Genomic DNA, 12,477 nt, shown 5'->3' with positions numbered 1-12,477 from the left:
AGCTGTTTTAAGGAAGCTCAGTGAGCTACAAGATATGGGGATATATGTATATGTATAGCTGATTCTCTTTGTTGTACAGTAGAAACTAACACAACACTGTAAAGCAATTATACTCCAATAAAGATGTAAAAATAAATTAATTAATTAATAAGAGCTGAGAACTTCCCAAATCTGGGGAGAGATTTGGATATCTAAGTTTGTGAAGCTCATAGGTCACCAAACAAACTCAACTTAAAGCCATTCTCTCCAAGACACTGTATTATCAGGCCACCCAAGATGGCTGTTCTCTTGCCCTCTGTACATCCCCTGCTCAACCAGTCCCTGCTTCACCTACATCCTACTCACATAACTGACCTTCCCTCTTAATCATAGAGCCTAATCAGTAAATGCCTATATACTTGTACCCCCTCCCCCCTCCCCATCTAGTGATTGTTCTAATCTTTAGATCAGAACATCTCCACCATGATAGCTTATCAAAGGGGCAGTAAGGGGCGTGCTCCTCTGCTCGTGCCCTGGTAACTGATGAGCCAACGTGACATCAATTCCCCCTATAACTGGTAAACTTCCTCTCCCCCTGGTAGTGAAGACCACTGCCATGTCTTGCCTACTGTCTGCTGCACACAGTGGAGTGTCACTCCAGGACCTTGCTTCAGACATGTGAGATCTCTGTTTAATCCCATTAAACTATTGATGTCCCTGTTGCTTACTCTGGGCTCTTTCTTCCGTCTTGAGGCTGGGCAAGTACAGGGCTTACAGGCATACAGGGTATGGCTCAACAGACACATTATGATAAAACTGTCAAATATAAAAGACAAAGTGAGCATCTTAAAAGCAGCAAGAGAAAAGGATTATAACTTACAAGGGAACTCACATAAGGCTATCAGTAGAATTCTCAACAGAAACGATACAGTCCAGAGGAGTAGGATGATATATTCAGAGCACTGAAAGGAAAAAAAAAAACCTGCCAGCCGAAATACTCTATCTAGTAAAGTTGTACTTCATATATGAAGGAGAGGTAAAGACTTTCCCAGACACACAAAAGCTGAGGGAGTTCATTACCACTAGACCTACCTTACAAGAAATGCTGAAAGGAGTTCTTCAGGCTGAAACAAAATTATACTAATTAGTAACATGAAAAGATATGAAAATATAAAACACTCTGGTAAAGGTAAGTATATAGTCAAATTAAGAATACTTTAATAATGTTAACAAGGTGATATGTTGACCACTTAACTCTAGTATAAATGTTAAAAGGACAAGAGTATTAAAAATAACGATAGCTACACTAATTTGTTAATGACTACACAGTATAAAAAGGCATCAAGTGTTTTGTGACATTGAAATGTTTTGTGACATTAGAAACAAAATGGAGGAGAGTAAAAGGGTAAAGTTTTGTATGCAATCGAAGTTAAGTTGTTATCAAGCATAAAATAGACTCATATCTATAAGATGTTTTATGTAAGCCTCATGATAGTCAAAAAGCAAAAACCTACAGTGGATTCACATAAAATAAAAAGGGAATCAAAGCGTACCTCTATAGAAAATCACCAGTTCACAAAGGAAGGCCACAAGAGAGGGATTAAGGCACAAGAGAACTATGAAACAGCTAGAAAACAATGACTAAGATGGCACTAGTAAATCCTTACTTATCAATAATCACTCTAAATGTAAATGGATTAAATTCTCCAATCAAAAGTCATAGAGTGGACTTGCACAAGCCTCTTAGATAGCCTCATCCACCAGAGGGCAGACAGCAGAAGAAAGAAGAACTACAATCCTGCAGCCTGTGGAACAAACACCACATTCACGGAAAGATAGACAAGATGAAAATGCAGAGGGCTATGTACCAGCTGAAGGAACAAGATAAAACCCCAGAAAAAAAACTAAATGAAGTGGAGATAGGCAACCTTCCAGAGGAAGAATTCAGAATAATGATAGTGAAGATGATCCAGGACGTTGGAAAAAGAATGGAGGCAAAGATCGAGAAGTTGCAAGAAATGTTTAAAAAAGACCTAGAAGAATTAAAGAACAAACAGATGAACAATACAATAACTGAAATGAAAACTACACTAGAAGGAATCAATAGCAGAATAACTGAGGCAGAAGAAAGGATAAGTGACCTGGAAGACAGAATAGTGGAATTCACTGCTGCAGAACAGAATAAAGAAAAAAGAATGAAAAGAAATGAAGACAGCCTAAGAGACCTCTAGTACAACATTAAATGCAACAACATTCGCATTATAGGGGTCTCAGAAGGAGAAGAGAGAGAGAAAGAACCCGAGAAAATATTTGAAGAGGTTATAGTCGAAAACTTCCCTAACATGGGAAAGGAAATAGCCACCCAAGTCCAGGAAGTGCTGAGAGTCCCATACAGGATAAACCCAAGGAGAAACATGCCAAGACACATAGTAATCAAATTGGCAAAAATTAAAGACAAAGAGAAATTATTCAAAGCAGCAAAAGAAAAATGACAAATAACATACAAGGGAACTCCCATAAGGTTAACAGCTGATTTCTCAGCAGAAACTCTACAAGCCAGAAGGGAGTGGCATGATATACTTAAAGTGATGAAAGGGAAGAACCTACAACCAAGATTACTCTACCCGGCAAGGATCTCATTCAGATTTGATGGAGAAATCAAAAGCTTTACAGACAAGCAAAAGCTAAGAGAATTGAGCAACTCCAAACCAGCTCTACAACAAATGCTAAAGAAACTTCTCGAAGTGGGAAACACAAGAGAAGAAAAGAACCTATAAAAACAAACCCAAAACAATTTAAATGGTCATAGGAACATACATATCAAAAATTACCTTAAACGTGAATGGATTAAGTGTTCCAACCAAAAGACAGAGATTGCTGAATGGTTACCAAAAAAAGACCCATATATTTGCTGTCTACAAGAGACCCACTTCAGACATAGGGACACATACAGACTGAAAGTGAGGAGATGGAGAAAGATACTCCATGCAAATGGAAATCAAAAGAAAGCTGGATTAGCAATACTCATATCAGATAAAATAGACTTTAAAATAAAGAATGTTACAAGAGACAAGGAAGGACACTACATAATGATCAAGGGATCAATCCAAGAAGAAGATATAACAATTATAAATATATATGCACCCAACATAGGAGCACCTCCATACATAAGGCAACTGCTAACAGCTCTAAAAGAGGAAATCGACAGTAACACAATAATAGTGGGGGACTTTAACACCTCACTTACGCCAATGGACAGATCATCCAAAATGAAAATAAATAAGGCAACAGAAGCTTTAAATGACACAATAGACCAGATAGATTTAATTGATGTTCATAGGACATTCGATCCCAAGACAGCAGATTACACTTTCTTCTCAAGTGCGCACGGAACATTCTCCAGGATAGATCACGTCTTGGGTCACAGATCAAGCCACAGTAAATTTAAGAAAAGTGAAATCATATCAAGTATCTTTTCTGACCACAATGGTATGGGATTAGAAATGAATTACAGGGGAAAAAAAGGTAAAAAACACAGACACACAGAGGCTAAACAATACGTTACTAAATAACCAGGAGATCAATGAAGAAATCAAAGAGGAAATCAAAACATACCTAGAGACAAATGACAATGAAAACACGACGATCCAAAACCTCGGGATGCAGCAAAAGCCTTTCTAAGAGGGAAGTTTATAGCTATACAACCCTACCTCAAGAAACAAGAAAAATCTCAAACACTCTAACCTTACACCTAAAGGACATAGAGAAAGAAGAACAAACAAAACCCAAAGTTAGCAGAAGGAAAGAAATCATAAAGATCAGAGCAGAAATAAATGAAATAGAAACAAAGAAAACAATAGCAAAGATCAATAAAACTAAAAGCTAGTTCTTTGAGAAGATAAACAAAATGAATAAAACATTAGCCAGACTCATCAAGAAAAAGAGGGAGAGGACTCACATTAATAAAATTAGAAATGAAAAGGGAGAAGTTACAACAGACACCACAGAAATACAAAGCATCCTAAGAGACTACTACAAGCAACTCTATGCCAATAAAATGGACAACCTGGAAGAAATGGACAAATTCTTAGAAAGGTATAACCTTCTATGACTGAACGAGGAAGAAATAGGAAATATGAACAGACCAATCACAAGTAATGAAATTGAAACTGTGATTAAAAATCTTCCAACAAACAAAAGTCCAGGACCAGATGGCTTCACAGGTGAATTCTGTCAAACATTTAGAGAATAGCTAACACCCATCCTTCTCAAACTCTTCCAAAAACTGTGGAGGAAGGAACACTCCCAACTCATTCTATGAGGCCACCATCACCCTGATACCAAAACCAGACAAAGATACTACAAAAAAAAAAGAAAATTACAGACCAATATCCCTGATGAATATAGATGCAAAAATCCTCAACAAAATGCTAGCAAACAGAATCCAACAACACGTTAAAAGGATCATACACCATGATCAAGTGGGATTTATCCCAGGGATGCAAGGATTCTTCAATATATGTAAATCAATCAGTGTGATAAACCATATTAACAAATTGAAGAACAAAAACCATATGATCATCTCAATAGATGCAGAAAAAGCTTTTGACAAAATTCAACACCCATTTATGATAAAAACTCCAGAAAATGGGCATAGAGGGAACCTACCTCAACATAATAAAGGCCATATACGACAAACCCACAGCAAACATCATTCTCAATGGTGAAAAACTGAAAGCATTTCCTCTAAGATCAGGAACAAGACAAGGATGTCCACTCTCACTACTATTATTCAACGTAGTTTTGGAAGTCCTAACCACAGCAATCAGAGAAGAAAAAGAAATAAAAGGAATACAAATTGGAAAAGAAGAAGTAAAACTGTCACTGTTTGCAGATGACATGATCCTATACATAGAGAATCCTAAAGAAGCCACCAGGAAACTACTAGAGCTAATCAGTGAATTTGGTAAAGTTTCAGGATACAAAATTAATGCACAGAAATCTCTTGCATTCCTATACACTGATGATGAAAAATCTGAAAGAGAAATTCAGGAAACACTCCCATTTACCATTGCAACAAAGAGAATACAATACCTAGGAATAGACCTACCTAGGGAGACAAAAGACCTGTATGCAGAAAAGTATAAGACACTGATGAAAGAAATTAAAGATGATACCAGCTGATGGAGAGATATACCATGTTCTTAGATTGGAAGAATCAATATCGTGAAAATGACTCTACTGTCCAAAGCAATCTACAGATTCAATGCAATCCCTATCAAATTACCAATGGCCTTTTTTTACAGAACTAGAACAAAAAAATCTTAAAATTTGTATGGAAACACAAAAGACCCCAAATAGCCAAAGCAGTCGTGAGGGAAAAACACGGAGCTGGAGGGATCAGACTCCCTGACTTAAGACTATACTACAAAATTATAGTAATCAAGACAATAAGGTACTGGCACAAAAACAGAAACATAGATCAATGGAACAGGATAGAAAGCCCAGAGATAAATCCACACACCTATGCTCAACTAATATGACAAAGGAGCCAAGGATATACAATGGAGAAAAGACAGTCTCTTCAATAAGTGGTGCTGGGAAAACTGGACAGCTACATGTAAAAGAATGAAATTAGAACACTCACTAACACCATACACAAAAATAAACTCAGAATGGATTAGAGACCTAAATGTAAGACTGGGCCCTATAAAATTCTTAGAGGAAAACATAGGAAGAACACTCTTCGACATAAATCACAGCAAGGTCTTTTTTGATCCACCTCCTAGAGAAATGGAAATAAAAACAGAAATAATCAAATGGGACCTAATGAAACTTCAAAGCTTTTGCACAGCAAAGGAAACCATAAACAAGATGAAAAGACAACCCTCAGAATGGGAGAAAATATTTGCAAATGAATCAATGGACAAAGGATTAATCTCCAAAATATATAAACAGCTCATGCACATCAATATTAAAAAAACAAGCAACCCAATCCAAAAATGGGCAGAAGACCTAAGTAGACATTTCTCCAAAGAAGACATACAGTTGGCCAAGAAGCACATGAAAAGCTGCTCAACATCACTAATTATTAGAGAAATGCAAATCAAAACTACAATGAGGCATCACCTCACACTAGTTAGAATGGGCATCATCAGAAATTCTACAAACAACAAATTCTGGAGAGGGTGTGGAGAAATGGGAACCCTCTTGCACTGTTGGTGGGTATAAATTGATACAGCCACTATGGAGAACAGTATGGAGGTTCCTTAAAAATGAAAAATTGAATTACCATATGATCCAGCAATCCCACTACTGGGCCTATACACAGAGAAAACTATAATTCAAAAAGACACATGCACCCTAATGTTCATTGCAGCACTATTTACAATAGCCAGGTCATGGAAACAACCTAAATGCCCATCGACAGGTGAATGGATAAAGAAGATGTGGTACATATATATAATGGAATATTACTCAGCCATAAGAAAGAACGAAATTGGGTCATTTGTAGAGACGTGGATTGATCTAGAGACTGTCATTCAGAGTGAAGTAAGCCAGAAAGAGAAAAACAAATATTGTATATTAGCACATATATGTGGAACCTAGAAAAATGGTACAGATGAACCAGTTTGCAGGGCAGAAATAGAAACACAGATGTAGAGAAAAAACGTATGGACACCAAGGGGGGAAAGCAACGGGGGGTGGTGGGAGTGATGGTGTGATGAATTGGGCAATTGGGATTGTCATATATACACTGATGTGTATAAAATTGATGACTAATAAGAACCTGCTGTATAAAAAAATAAATAAAATTCAAAAAACAAAAAAACTCAGAATAGTTATGAATAAATTTAACCAAGGAGGTGCAAGACACGTACACTAAACACTAGAAAACATTGTTGAAAGAAATTAAAAACTTTAAGAAATGAAAAGATTTTCTGTGCTCATGGATTAGAAGACTTAATATTGTTAATATGGCAATACTTCCCAATTTGATTTTTACACATTCATTACAATACGTATTTAAATTGCAATCTCTTTTTTCACAGAAATGAATAAGCTGACCCTGAAATTCACATATGGAATTGCAAAGGATCCCAAATAGCTAAAACAATCCTGAAAAAGAACAAAGGTGGAGGACTCACACTTCCTGATTTCAAAACTTACTGCAAAGCTACAGAAATCAATAGTATGGTTCTGAAATAAGGGAAGATATATCAATCAGTGGAATAGAATTGAGAGTCCAGAAATAAACCCATACATCTATGGTCAGTTGATTGTCAGTAATGGTGCCAAGACCATTCAGTGGAGGAAAGAAGAGTCTCTTCACATATGGTGCTGAGACTACTTGATATCCACATGCTAAAGAATGAAGTTGGACTCCAACTTCACACCATGTACAAAAATTGAGTCAAACTGGTTTAGATACCTAATTGTAAGAGATAAAACTATGAAACTTTTAAAAGAAAACGAAGAGTGTAGTTGTATAATTACTGCTCTCTAAAGCCCCTTTGTGGTATGTTGTGGTGAACTTCCGTGACTGGATGCTTCTGTGGGTCAAAATTATCTTTTCATCAACCTGTCTCAAGTGCTTTGCACAGAGTTGGTGCTCAGTAAAGTCTGCTAATCAGATGAATGGAAGAGACAATGATGGTTTCAGCCATACTGAGGTTTACCCAAAAGATTTTAGATTGTCAGAAACTATTTAGGTGTCCTTGTTGTGTGCTTGAGTGCTGCAAGTGTGAGTTTCTTCCCTGGGCCTTTTCTTTCACCAAAACAGAGTTTAGAGGGCATGTTAAGAAGTTCTCCCCAGCAACAAGTAGTTGTCGTTTGTACATCAGATAACTTGGGCATGTCGCCAGTGTCTTTAAATTTGACTCTTATTGCTGACAAAATGGATGCATAGCCTGTTTTTTAAAAAGTATATACATTGGGCTTCCCTGGTGGCGCAGTGGTTGAGAGTCCGCCTGCTGATGCAGGGGACACGGGTTCGTGCCCCGGTCCGGGAAGATCCCACATGCCGCGGAGAGGCTGGGCCTGTGAGCCATGGCCGCTGAGCCTGCGCGTCCAGAGCCTGGGCTCTGCAACGGGAGAAGCCACAACGGTGAGAGGCCCACGTACCGCGGGAAAAAAAAAAAAAAAAGTATATATATTAAGCTAATTTTAAATTTTGGAATGTTTGTTAAAGTATAGATCCAGCCTCAGTTTGAACACCTCTAATGACATGGAGCTTAGTACTTCCCAAGGCAGATATCATTGAACTGCTCTTACTATTGAAAGTTATAAAGTGCTTTCTTATGTTGATCAGGAAACCTTTTCCTTTAAGTTTGTACTTGTTTCTCCAATGGAATCATGCGAAACAAGTCACATATTTGACATAGTAATGCTGTCTCTTTCAGCTCTATATCCATTCCTCTTGACCCAAAGTAAATGCTATTCACCCCAGCATTTTAATATACTGCACAGTTTACTTTTGGGTAACTTGCACCACTGACAGTTTTTGTGAGTTCTGGGAATGCAAATGAATTTCAGTATTATTCTAGGTAAAATACAAACCAAGCTGACTTGTAAGCAGCTGCCTTTATAGGGTAATGTTGAAGTTTCCTTCTTGCTCCAAAATATACCTCCCACCAGATGGTACAACTCTCACATTATTTTTATTTTTTGGTTCAGTGTTGAATTTTCTTGGTAAAATGCAAACATGTGATACAGGTTGGCCATCATTTTTTCCTATTAATACCATAGCATAGATTAGTTCATCAAATTGGAGCCATCTAACAAGGTGATGTGGCTATGAGACATAGGATGAGAGGGGTTTGAATGGGAGGAGTAACACAGAAATGCTGGAATAGGTAGGCTAGGCCTTCACTAGAGATGTAGGGAGAGGAGAGGAACTCTGGGAATGTACCTTATTGCCTCCTTTATAAGTTTTCTCTGAACTAATCTGTCATAGTAAAATTTTAAATCTTTTGCTCCAAAGAGTAGATATGATTATTCCATTCCAGAGCTAAATAGAATCACTCAAGGAAATAATTTCTGTTTGGGATCCTCTACATGGCTATGTGTCCATCTTGCCTTCTGGCAAATTCTTATTTATCCTTCAAAATACATATGCCGTAGGAAGTCTTTTGCAACCCTGCTCTCACTCCATCCCAGGTAATTAATAACTCTCTCTTTTATGCCATTCTTAGGCATAATTTTTTTGTTGTACCATTTCACTGTATTGTATTGAATTATTTTTCTGCTTCACTGGACTCTGATTCCTTGAAGACCTAGACTGTACCTCATTCTTTTCTGTATTTCCAGCGCCCAGATAGTGCTCATCAGTGACTGGCATATAGTAAGTGTTTGTTAAATGCTTATAGAGTAGAGTTGTATCACAGGTAAAATATCTCTTGCAAACATTTGTAAAAGCATTAGTCTCACCAGACATGTATTAGGCAAGAGTTGGAGAGTAGAAAACAAAGATGAATAATAAGATAGTCAAGAATCCCTACTTACAGTCTCTGGGGCAGGTGACAGTCATCTGTACATAATTCTTACACAGTAAGATTAATATTATAATACAGGTACTTTGGTTTTTGGTTTGCATTGTAAGGTCATAATGTAATGCGTGCGTAAGACAAAAAAAGAAAAGTCATGTGTTCTTGAAACCTTAATTCCAAAGGATGTAGGCCTCTGGAAGCTCAAATGTAATGGATTAAGGGAGAGACTATATTTAATTTTTACTCCTTGCATAGGAATCTAGTGCATTGCTATGCATTGTATAAGTACTTAAATACTTGTTTCATGGCTGATTTAGATTGCTTGAGGAGAGGTTTGGGCCTAATCAAAGGAAAAAAATGTATTGTTTGTAAAGGTGATTTAATACTGTATCCACCCTATTAAGGAAGGTGAGGTGTCCCTACATCTCTCTAAGCATGAGTGAAATAGCCATTGGTCTTGCGTTACTTAGGCAGGATCTGAGTTTGGAAACAAAGGCTTAAACCAGATGTCCTCTCTGGAGAACTCCCTCTCTCTTTGGACAGGATTTGTTCTTAGAATGTATTTTGTTAATAAATGAATTCATTTTCTATTGTAGCTGCATGGCTTTGAAAGCACAGAAGAGATTGTCTTTCTTTTTCCTTAGCAATCATGGGCTACTTTTGACTACTTGTCTTTTATTTATTCTCTTTTAGGAACCTAAATTCCAAGATGGAAAGGAGTCAGAGCTGCAGTGACACTGGTCAGGACAGAGTGAAGGGCAGACTGAGAGCAGCCCCAACCAGCAAAGCCAAGGTAGACCTCAGACACAGGCTTCCGGGGCTCTCCAGTCCCGTCCTGCGCACGGCCACAGGAGAAACTGTTCCAGATGAGAAGAGGCAGAATGGGTCCTAGGCATACTAATTATGTTGGAGAATTTTATAAAATAGATGTGAAGGAAGAGAGTTTGAATTAGTAGCCAGATGAGTGGAATGAGGGCCACTAGAAGAACCTTCTTAAAAGTTCTGGATGAGTTTTTTTTAACCCAGAATTTTCAATTTCATTAATTGTTTCAAGTATGTAGGAATTTCTGCAAATGGTGGGTGCATTCTAGGTTAGGGATTTTCCACATTTCTTAGGCTCATATGACCCTTTATCCCTTTTCTTACCCTTTTCCTCTCTATCCCTCTACCATCAAGAAGGAATTACGAAGAAAAAAAAATGTATATATATGTATGTGTCTGTAATCTTTTAAATCTCTTTCAGGTCACAACCATGACCCCAGCCTCCAACCCTATCATTGGTGTCCTCTTGTCCACCCAAAACAACCGCTGCCTCTCAGCCCCTGACTTAACCATTGAAAAGCGTCTGCCCTTCAGCTCCCTCTCATCCTTGGCTTCCTTGCATAAGCCAGAGCGCTCCATCAGCCCTGAGAGCAACGACAGCATCTCCGAAGAACTAAACCATTTCAAGCCCATTGTCTGCTCACCATGTACTCCTCCCAAGAGACTCCCTGATGGCCGTGTACTGAGTCCCCTCATCATCAAATCAACACCCCGCAACCTAAACAGAAGCCTGCAGAAGCAGACTTCTTATGAGGCCAGTCCACGGATCCTCAAAAAGTGGGAACAGATCTTTCAGGAGCGGCAGATCAAAAAGACCCTTTCGAAAGCCACCCTCACCTCCCTGGCTCCAGAAACAGGGGAAGACTTACTCGTCACTGAAGTTACCCATTCTAGCAAGGAGAAGCCACTTCTGGCTTTAAATACAAGACTGTCCAGTGGGCAAGTACTCTCTGAGTATACAGGACCTACCCCCACTGACCTTGATTATTTCCCCTCTGCTAGCCAGACAAAAGCAGAGCAGGGCAGTGACAGTAAAAGGAGCACTGAGATCCCATTAGAAACCTGCTGTTCTTCAGAACTCAAAGTGGGAGCCAGTGGGACTTCTTTGGAGAGAGAGCAGTTTGAAGGGTCAGGGTCATCCCCAGATGCCAAGTTAGATAAAACCTGTATAACAACAGCTATGAAAATCTCAGCAGTTAGTTCAGTGCTACCTAAGAACAGTGTTTTGGGCGGGGTCCTCAAAACAAAGAAACAGCTGAAGACAGTGAATCATTTTGATCTGCCTAATGGTGTTCTGGCAGACAGCCTAGGTGAGGAGCCACTTCCTTCCTTGCGTCGGGGCAGGAAAAGACGCTGTAAGACCAAGCACTTGGAACAAAATGGCTCCCTTAAGAAACTGCGACAAAGCAGTGGTGAGGTGGGTCTAGCCCCAGCAGACCCAGTACTGCGAGAGATGGAGCAGAAATTGCAGCAAGAGGAAGAGGACCGGCAGCTCGCTCTGCAGTTGCAGCGCATGTTTGACAATGAAAGGCGGACTGTGAGTCGGCGAAAAGGAAGCGTGGATCAGTACCTCTTGCGGTCCAGTAGCATGGCTGGGGCCAAGTAGCACCCGATGAGCAGCGTTACCTATTTTTCAGAGGTCTTTGGGCTTGATCATTTACCCTGAAGAAATGAATGTTCTCACTTTGGGTTTCTTTTAATGGCAAAGCACTGTCTAGCATGATTCTGAGAGGTCTCGGGCCTTTGTAGTATATATATCCAAGGAAGCTGCATCTCTGCCTCCCTGTGACCCAGGCCAGAAGCGCTCCTCACCCCCTAAGTGACCCACCCCTTAGGGCGTCTGGGCCAAATCTGGCAGCCCCTGCTTGGGGTGAGATTCAGGAGCACAATGGCCGGGGTTAGAAATGGTAGAGGAAAAGGGGACACCTTCTCAAACTGACAGACCTCCTGACTTCTTTCAGCAGGTGGTGTTTTAAGTCAGCCATGCAGATAAAAATTAGTTCCATCTTTTTTCAAAGAAGTGGAACAGTGTAGTTCTTTGGCAGATCCATAAAGATTATGTTCCCCCTTCTTACCCTTGCCGCAAGTAAATATTCCTAATTAAATCAGTTTTTATGCTTCTACAAAAGTTAATTTACATTACTTGTTTAAAAAATAACATTTGATTAATGCTATATAGTTGACAGAC

At 39.0% G+C, this 12,477-nt stretch overlaps 1 protein-coding gene across 1 annotated transcript in view; it reads left to right on the top strand.

Moving 5' to 3' along the window:
* Positions 1-11,895, top strand: part of RNF169 (ring finger protein 169) — an 82,047-nt gene extending 70,152 nt beyond the window's left edge. The window contains exons 5-6 of the mRNA XM_065883214.1: positions 10,161-10,260; positions 10,711-11,895. Of these exons, the coding sequence (XP_065739286.1) occupies positions 10,161-10,260; positions 10,711-11,895 (1,285 nt within the window). The remainder of the gene's footprint in view (positions 1-10,160; positions 10,261-10,710) is intronic.
* Positions 11,896-12,477: the final 582 nt, after the last annotated feature.

The sequence above is a fragment of the Phocoena phocoena genome, chromosome 8, assembly GCF_963924675.1.
Source record: "Phocoena phocoena chromosome 8, mPhoPho1.1, whole genome shotgun sequence".
NCBI lineage: Eukaryota > Metazoa > Chordata > Mammalia > Artiodactyla > Phocoenidae > Phocoena > Phocoena phocoena.
This window is presented reverse-complemented; position numbering and strand designations above follow the sequence as displayed.